At 45.0% G+C, this 10000-nt stretch overlaps 1 protein-coding gene across 1 annotated transcript in view; it reads left to right on the top strand.

Moving 5' to 3' along the window:
• ephb1 (EPH receptor B1) overlaps positions 1 to 10000 on the top strand; it is a 110603-nt gene that overhangs the window by 15170 nt on the left and 85433 nt on the right. Inside the window, exon 2 of the mRNA XM_076981300.1 lies at positions 6132 to 6467. Within this exon, the coding sequence (XP_076837415.1) occupies positions 6132 to 6467 (336 nt within the window). The remainder of the gene's footprint in view (positions 1 to 6131; positions 6468 to 10000) is intronic.

Genomic DNA, 10000 nt, shown 5'->3' with positions numbered 1-10000 from the left:
TTAGGATCAGAGTGAGGTTGTACAGTGTAATTAACCTGTTAGGATCAGAGTGAGGTTGTACAGTGTAATTAACCTGTTATAATCAGAGTGAGGTTGTACAGTGTAATTAACCTGTTAGGATCAGAGTGAGGTTGTACAGTGTAATTAACCTGTTAGGATCAGAGTGAGATTGTACAGTGTAATTAACCTGTTAGGATCAGAGTGAGGTTGTACAGTGTAATTAACCTGTTAGGATCAGAGTGAGGTTGTACAGTGTAATTAACCTGTTAGGATCAGAGTGAGGTTGTACAGTGTAATAGATGAACCTCTGTTAGGATCAGAGTGAGGTTGTACAGTGTAATAGATGAACCTCTGTTAGGATCAGAGTGAGGTTGTACAGTGTAATAGATGAACCTCTGTTAGGATCAGAGTGAGGTTGTACAGTGTAATTAACCTGTTAGGATCAGAGTGAGGTTGTACAGTGTAATTAACCTGTTAGAATCAGAGTGAGGTTGTACAGTGTAATAGATGAACCTCTGTTAGGATCAGAGTGAGGTTGTACAGTGTAATTAACCTGTTAGGATCAGAGTGAGGTTGTACAGTGTAATTAACCTGTTAGGATCAGAGTGAGGTTGTACAGTGTAATTAACCTGTTAGGATCAGAGTGAGGTTGTACAGTGTAATTAACCTGTTAGGATCAGAGTGAGGTTGTACAGTGTAATAGATGAACCTCTGTTAGGATCAGAGTGAGGTTGTACAGTGTAATTAACCTGTTAGGATCAGAGTGAGGTTGTACAGTGTAATAGATGAACCTCTGTTAGGATCAGAGTGAGGTTGTACAGTGTAATTAACCTGTTAGGATCAGAGTGAGGTTGTACAGTGTAATTAACCTGTTAGGATCAGAGAGAGGTTGTACAGTGTAATTAACCTGTTAGGATCAGAGTGAGGTTGTACAGTGTAATTAACCTGTTAGGATCAGAGTGAGGTTGTACAGTGTAATTAACCTGTTAGGATCAGAGTGAGGTTGTACAGTGTAATTAACCTGTTAGGATCAAGCACGTCCAGGTGTAGCAGCTGTAACAGGTTCATTTCCTGCGGCACACAGGTTTCCATGGAAACACTTCCTGTGCTCTCTGGATCCATTTTATCCCTGGTGTTATGGGACACAGTACAGTGTGTGTAAGAGGTTGGTTCAGACCTCTTCCAGCAATACTTTACATGTCCACAAAGTTATATATGCACTAGTCCCTCTGATCGGAGGACAAGGGTATTTGTGTGTGTGTGTGTGTGTGTGTGTGTGTGTGTGTTTATGTTTTGAAATCTAATAATATGAATACTTATTGCAAAATGTCATTTACACTTCTTACTGTTGACATCGGCATTCCAGCCTTATGAATGTGTTGTTCTCTTCTGCACGCACACACACACACACACACACACACACACACACACACACACACACACACACACACACACACACACACGCGCACACACGTTATGACTGCAGGCTCCGTAGTAGCAGGTGTGTAGTTCATCTCTCGGCACCGGGCCAGACCGCACACCAACACATCCATCACACACTAACACATCCATTACACACAAACCCATTCATCACACACCAACACATCCATCACACACTAACACATCCAAGTGCCCTGCGTTATTTGTATCAATATCTAAAGTATCATTCATTCGTTTTGCCCTTAAGGCAGGAGGCTATGACTAATTCTCCCAAGTATATGGAGAACCCAGGATGCCTCTTGCACTTAGTCTGGTATAACATGCAGTCTTTCAAACGGCCCGCCCTCCTGATACTGATACCGCATGTTCTACATCCTACCACCGCCTTTACGATCTGTGATACAAACATTCTCTATTATGACACGTGACAAGCTCTTCTGTGACATAGCCAGTCTCTTCTATGACATATGGCATTCTCTATTATGACATGTGGCAAGCTCTTCTGTGACATAGACAGTGTCCTCTGTGACATAGACAGTCTCCTCTGTGACATAGACAGTGTCTTCTGTGACATAGCCAGTGTCCTCTGTGACATAGCCAGTGTCCTCTGTGACATAGCCAGTGTCTTCTGTGACATAGCCATTCTCTTCTGTGACATAGCCAGTGTCCTCTGTGACATAGCCAGTGTCCTCTGTGACATAGCCAGTGTCCTCTGTGACATAGCCAGTGTCTTCTGTGACATAGACAGTGTCCTCTGTGACATAGACAGTGTCCTCTGTGACATAGACAGTGTCCTCTGTGACATAGACAGTGTCTTCTGTGACATAGCCAGTGTCCTCTGTGACATAGACAGTGTCTTCTGTGACATAGCCAGTGTCCTCTGTGACATAGCCAGTGTCCTCTGTGACATAGACAGTGTCTTCTGTGACATAGCCAGTGTCCTCTGTGACATAGACAGTGTCCTCTGTGACATAGCCAGTCTCTTCTGTGACATAGACAGTGTCCTCTGTGACATAGACAGTGTCCTCTGTGACATAGACAGTGTCTTCTGTGACATAGACAGTGTCTTCTGTGACATAGACAGTGTCCTCTGTGACATAGACAGTGTCCTCTGTGACATAGACAGTGTCTTCTGTGACATAGCCAGTGTCCTCTGTGACATAGCCAGTGTCCTCTGTGACATAGCCAGTGTCCTCTGTGACATAGACAGTCTCTTCTGTGACATAGACAGTGTCCTCTGTGACATAGACAGTGTCCTCTGTGACATAGACAGTGTCCTCTGTGACATAGACAGTGTCTTCTGTGACATAGACAGTGTCCTCTGTGACATAGACAGTCTCTTCTGTGACATAGACAGTCTCTTCTGTGACATAGACAGTCTCTTCTGTGACATAGCCAGTGTCCTCTGTGACATAGCCAGTGTCCTCTGTGACATAGCCAGTGTCTTCTGTGACATAGACAGTGTCTTCTGTGACATAGACAGTGTCCTCTGTGACATAGACAGTGTCCTCTGTGACATAGACAGTGTCTTCTGTGACATAGACAGTCTCTTCTGTGACATAGCCAGTCTCTTCTGTGACATTGCCAGTGTCCTCTGTGACATAGCCAGTCTCTTCTGTGACATAGCCAGTGTCCTCTGTGACATAGACAGTGTCCTCTGTGACATAGACAGTGTCCTCTGTGACATAGACAGTGTCTTCTGTGACATAGACAGTCTCTTCTGTGACATAGCCAGTCTCTTCTGTGACATAGACAGTGTCCTCTGTGACATAGACAGTGTCCTCTGTGACATAGACAGTGTCTTCTGTGACATAGACAGTGTCTTCTGTGACATAGACAGTCTCTTCTGTGACATAGCCAGTGTCCTCTGTGACATAGACAGTGTCCTCTGTGACATAGACAGTGTCCTCTGTGACATAGACAGTGTCTTCTGTGACATAGACAGTCTCTTCTGTGACATAGCCAGTCTCTTCTGTGACATAGCCAGTCTCTTCTGTGACATAGCCAGTGTCCTCTGTGACATAGCCAGTGTCCTCTGTGACATAGCCAGTGTCTTCTGTGACATAGACAGTGTCTTCTGTGACATAGACAGTGTCCTCTGTGACATAGACAGTGTCTTCTGTGACATAGACAGTCTCTTCTGTGACATAGCCAGTCTCTTCTGTGACATTGCCAGTGTCCTCTGTGACATAGCCAGTCTCTTCTGTGACATAGACAGTGTCCTCTGTGACATAGACAGTGTCCTCTGTGACATAGACAGTGTCTTCTGTGACATAGACAGTCTCTTCTGTGACATAGCCAGTCTCTTCTGTGACATAGCCAGTCTCTTCTGTGACATAGACAGTGTCCTCTGTGACATAGACAGTGTCCTCTGTGACATAGACAGTGTCCTCTGTGACATAGACAGTGTCTTCTGTGACATAGACAGTGTCTTCTGTGACATAGACAGTGTCTTCTGTGACATAGACAGTCTCTTCTGTGACATAGCCAGTGTCCTCTGTGACATAGACAGTCTCTTCTGTGACATAGCCATTCTCTTCTGTGACATAGCCAGTGTCCTCTGTGACATAGACAGTCTCTTCTGTGACATAGCCATTCTCTTCTGTGACATTGCCAGTGTCCTCTGTGACATAGCCAGTCTCTTCTGTGACATAGCCAGTGTCTTCTGTGACATAGACAGTCTCTTCTGTGACATAGCCAGTGTCCTCTGTGACATAGACAGTCTCTTCTGTGACATAGACAGTGTATTCTGTGACATAGACAGTGTCCTCTGTGACATAGCCAGTGTCCTCTGTGACATAGACAGTCTCTTCTGTGACATAGACAGTCTCTTCTGTGACATAGACAGTCTCTTCTGTGACATAGACAGTGTCCTCTGTGACATAGACAGTGTCCTCTGTGACATAGACAGTGTCTTCTGTGACATAGACAGTGTCCTCTGTGACATAGACAGTCTCTTCTGTGACATAGCCATTCTCTTCTGTGACATAGCCAGTGTCCTCTGTGACATAGACAGTCTCTTCTGTGACATAGCCATTCTCTTCTGTGACATTGCCAGTGTCCTCTGTGACATAGCCAGTCTCTTCTGTGACATAGCCAGTGTCCTCTGTGACATAGACAGTGTCTTCTGTGACATAGACAGTCTCTTCTGTGACATAGCCAGTGTCCTCTGTGACATAGACAGTCTCTTCTGTGACATAGCCATTCTCTTCTGTGACATAGCCAGTGTCCTCTGTGACATAGACAGTCTCTTCTGTGACATAGCCATTCTCTTCTGTGACATTGCCAGTGTCCTCTGTGACATAGCCAGTGTCCTCTGTGACATAGCCAGTGTCTTCTGTGACATAGCCAGTCTCTTCTGTGACATAGACAGTCTCTTCTGTGACATAGCCAGTGTCCTCTGTGACAGAGGACAGTGTCCTCTGTGACATAGCCAGTCTCTTCTGTGACATAGACAGTGTCCTCTGTGACATAGACAGTGTCTTCTGTGACATAGCCAGTGTCCTCTGTGACATAGACAGTGTCCTCTGTGACATAGACAGTGTCCTCTGTGACATAGACAGTCTCTTCTGTGACATAGCCAGTGTCCTCTGTGACATAGACAGTCTCTTCTGTGACATAGCCATTCTCTTCTGTGACATAGCCAGTGTCTTCTGTGACATAGCCAGTGTCCTCTGTGACATAGCCAGTCTCTTCTGTGACATAGCCAGTCTCTTCTGTGACATAGCCAGTGTCTTCTGTGACATACAGTCTCTTCTGTGACATAGCCAGTGTCCTCTGTGACATAGACAGTCTCTTCTGTGACATAGCCATTCTCTTCTGTGACATAGACAGTCTCTTCTGTGACATAGCCAGTCTCTTCTGTGACATAGCCAGTCTCTTCTGTGACATAGCCAGTGTCTTCTGTGACATAGCCAGTGTCCTCTGTGACATACGTAATAGCTGTCTATTGCCTCAGGTTGTTGGTATGGTAACACACTACTGGAAGCCGATGAAAGGGTCCTGAAATCATTTCCTCATTTCTCCATTTTCTGCACAGAGGACCGTGAGCTGGATAAAGGGGGGGTTCCTCAGCTTATCACATCTAAAACTTAAATGAGTTCAGGGAAGATAATCACTTTTTAATGGTCCATCATCATCGAGGGCATTTAAAAATTGAACATTGTAGACATGATGAATGGAGGCCATGACTCTTTTTACTGCATGAGCCTTCTCCTGAGGCCAGGACAGAGTGACGCTCCAATAAGCACCCGGCCACTGCAAGCTCATTCTAGAACCTTCTGACCCCGCCCACCCCCTCGCCTGCTCCTGCCCCTAGGGTTCATTTTGTCAAAGAAACTTTTGGTGATAAGTGTTCGTTTACAACTCTCTCCACCATGAAGATTACTAAAGGATGGCTTTAAGCAGCTTCATGGAAACATAGGGCATGTCTCTTTAATTTCCCTCGATGAAAAATGTCCACGTGAACGTGCTGGTGCTACTGTATGTGTTCAGACAGTGAGCTCCAGACATCAGAACTGACTCTGAGGAGAACGAAGGCAAACACGACTCCACAAAACTCTCTTTTTTTTGGTACTAAACCCAATGACATGCTGTTAACACTAGAAAATCAGTATTTTGTGTTTGGTGCTGACCCTAGGTAAAATAAAGCGGAATGTTGTTGTGTAATGCCCCGCCCACCCTCCCTCCAGGTGTTCCATCAGGACCGCGGAACGTCATCTCGGTGGTGAACGGGACCTCGGTGGTCCTGGAGTGGCACGCTCCGCGGGAGACGGGTGGTCGTGGCGATGTGGCGTACAACGTGGTGTGTAAGAAGTGTCGCGCGGACCGCCGAGCCTGCTCACACTGCGACGACGGCGTGGACTTCGCCCCTCGACAGCTGGGCCTGGCCGACACCCGCGTCGCCATTGGCAACCTTGGCGCGCACACGCTCTACACGTTCGAGATCCAGGCTGTCAACGGCGTGACCAACAAGAGTCCGTATCCAGCCCAGCATGTCGCAATAGAGATCACCACCAATCAGGCGGGTAAGTACGGCCCCGTGACCATAATTACCTCCCTCTCTCTTCTCTACTCTCTCTCTCTCTCTCTCTCTCTCTCTCTCTCTCTCTCTCTCTCTCTCTCTCCTTCATGTTGGGTATCAGTAGGCCTTAGAGACAAATTATCTTAAGTTCGCTTAAGATCGATCACTGGCTTGGAGACGTGGTGAGCTGCAGCTGCAGAAGGTCAGAGGTCATGCATGTGCACTGCACCTTGTTAGTGGATGTTCGGGTTTTAGAAGGTGACGAGGGCTCGGTGGGGAGGAGTTTAAAAACGGAGCAGGTGATGTTTTAAAGATACCTTAAAGGTCAAATGGTCATCTTTCTCTCTCCTCTCCTTACCTCTCTCTCTCCCTCCCCCCCCCCCCCCTCTCTCTCTCTCTCTCTCTCTCTCCCTCCCCCCCCCCCCCCCCCCCCCCCCCCCTCTCTCTCTCTCTCTCCCTTCTCCCTCTCGAACTGATGTACCTGAACTCCACTAATTTCAGGTAGAACCGGGCAGGTTCATTTCAGTGTCATGTTCAATGGATGAACCAGTTATGTCAAGGCTGGACTATTTAAGTAGGTTTGAACTGACCCCTTTGTCATATTCAGGCCACGTGTCCGACACACTCGTCCTTAGTGTCTGGGTCTATATCTGCTCATGTACACGGCAGGGGAGAACGTAACTCTTCACACCTGCACCAGCCTCCCTGCTGCCAAGCCCCGACTTTAGCGAAACATCAAGGAAGACGTGGCAGGAGTTGGGAGTGAGCCGACAATACTCAACATTACTCAACATTACTCTGCGGTTAACTGTCTGAAATGTGCAGTTCAACATATTTATGCATCTCTCCTCTTCGCCTAATCTTGTAAATGACCGGTAAAATCTAATTAAGGTTGGTTGAAGTTATCATAATTATAATGCATAAATTAAATTTAAAATAAATACAATGCAATTAACGACAAATTAACCTTAATATGAAGGCCACTGTATCTCACACGTTTCCTGCCCCTTTGCCAGACTAAAGAGTGCATTGTGGGTAATTAACTGTGCAAAGTATTTAACTTTGTGTAAACATGAGGGTCACGCCTCTTTATGATGTGAGGAGTGGCTACTGTGGTCTTGCTGGCCCCTCCCACCACTGTCTAGTCATTTCCTTTATCATTCATGCTTCACAAACTCTTTGTTGAGCAGTTTACTTCTGGAACATTCCTTTTGGTTTGATTTTGGCTATTGTGTTAATGCTGTCATTCTTGCTTTCTCTCTTGCTCTGTAAATTAATTATTATAATTAAGCACTGTAGTTAATTAAACCTGTATTATAATTAATTATATATTATAATTAATAATTAATTCCATGAGTATAAATTGAGAATACAAATTAAGTGTATTGAAGTCATCATATAACTGTGGGACAAGAAATTACTCTTTTGAAATTAGCAAAAATGAGCAAAGTGTGTATAAAACCAATGGATATGAATGTGAAAGAATGTTAAAGATTAGTTAACGAGAGATGTTTTCCAGCTATGCTCTTATTTTGTGACAGTTAGAGACAAACTGCCCTGCAAAGTCTGCAGCTTGTGCGTTTTCTCCTAGTAGGATTCTAATGTCTTCATTTCCCATCGCTGCAGGGACAGTGGGGATCTTGGTGCTCATTTTTGGCAGGCACGACTCTCTGCTGGGTTTTGATTTTCGACATGAAAAGGACAGAGTGGTAGTGGGATTCTGTCTCTGCTGACTGGCAGATACCAGAGCGTCTTCTCCTTCTAGTCTGGCCGTCCTGTGGTGTCCAGTCGCTGTGTTGTGGTTATGATCACTGCTTCTCTACCATGTTTGTTGTATTTCATTTTGATGAGATACTTTCCTTACATTGAAGCTCAGGTGCTTCATGACATTTCAGTTTACTTTCTTGTCTAACTTCAATTTCCCAGTAGTGAATTTAATTGAACCTTTTTTCGCGGTTCTTGGTTGTCTGTTTAGGGCCAGCAGACACAGGCCATTAGGCTGTAGGTCCTGCTGATGAATGCTTTGTGATGTAGGCTGTCTGTGTCTCAGGGGGGAAGATGGACCGAATAAAACAGATTTGTCTTCTGATGTTAATGCCATAAGAAGAGTCTGCATGCTTTGTCTAGGTGTCTCTCTTTTTCTCCAACTTTTTTTCTCTCTCTTTCCCTCTCTCCTTTTCCTGTCTCCCCTTCGTTTGTGTGTAGATATGGACTTCAGTGAGATGTGCCCAGGCGGGTTAGCGTAGCTGGTCAGTAGCACAGGTGAAGCCCTGGGCTGTGTGGTAACTGATGTGTTATTGCGTAATGGAAAACCCATCTGAGAGGTTGAGGAGTCAGCAAACTCTAGAAAAAAGCGAATGATTTAATCACAGGAATTCACCCTGGAATTAGCGTAGTGTTAGTGAAGAACTAGCTGATCGTTAGCGTAACATTAATGGAGTACTAGCTGAACGTTAGCATAGTGTTGTACTAGTGTTGTACAAATAAACTTTGATTTGATTACTACTAATAATAATCTTTATTTGTATAGCACCTTTCATAAAAGCTCCCTCTCCAATCTTTAACCGGGTGTTAGGAATCACCAGTAGATTGCTGTTTGAAGACCTGAGAGACCTGACTGGAACATATCTAACCATCATTTCACTTAGGTTAGCGTAGCGTTAGTTAGTTAGTGGAGTACTAGCTGATCATTAGCCTAACATTAGTGGAGTACTAGCTGAATGTTAGCATAATGTTAGTGGAGTACTAGCTGAACGTTGGCATATATTATCTCAGCAGAACTGGATTGTGTCTGTGTGTCTGTTTCTGAGGACACAACACAAGTGTTTATGGCAGATAACTTGCTATCTTCAAATCCAGCCAACCAGATTGTTCTTAATAACTGAATAGTCCCCTGCTATTTAGCCATCTGAGACTGATTCACACACACACACACACACACACACACACACACACACACACACACACACACACACACACACACACACACACCGTATGCCATTTCTACTGCTTCTCCCGCTTCATGGTGTTTGGCTCCATTGTAAGTTCACTACGTCTGACATTTTCAATAAACCCAACCCTGTTGGCAGGAACTTGAAATAACCTTGGCTCAAAAAGACCAGTTTGCCAGTATTGTCAGATATCGTCATATTTCCTCTACAAACAAAACTAAACAGAAAGCTCATCTAAGGCTTGTCTATACCTTCACGCTCTAATAGAGTTGTGTTCTTTCTGTGCAGGCGATCGAACAGTACGCCTCAACTGAGGGTCCTGTCTGGGGACCAGCTGCTGCCGACGCTCGATTGTTGACCAAGTGGAAAAATTAAATGAGGCCCAGTTTAGTTCAGCGTGGTTGTTTTTTTTCCCTGACAGTATAAAGAAACTTTGGGGATTGCGTGCAGCACTTAAGAGAGGGTGGTGTGTGTGTGTGTGTGTGTGGAATTCTGGGGAGCTTATAGGACCGACTATAAAGCTTATAACGAATTGGGCGGAGTTAATTGGGGGACACATAACACACCTTTGTTGATTGGGGGGAGT

Source organism: Brachyhypopomus gauderio, chromosome 19, assembly GCF_052324685.1.
Source record: "Brachyhypopomus gauderio isolate BG-103 chromosome 19, BGAUD_0.2, whole genome shotgun sequence".
Classification (NCBI taxonomy): domain Eukaryota; kingdom Metazoa; phylum Chordata; class Actinopteri; order Gymnotiformes; family Hypopomidae; genus Brachyhypopomus; species Brachyhypopomus gauderio.
The sequence above is the reverse complement of the archived record's forward strand: the minus strand, read 5'-3'. Positions and strand labels throughout refer to the sequence as shown.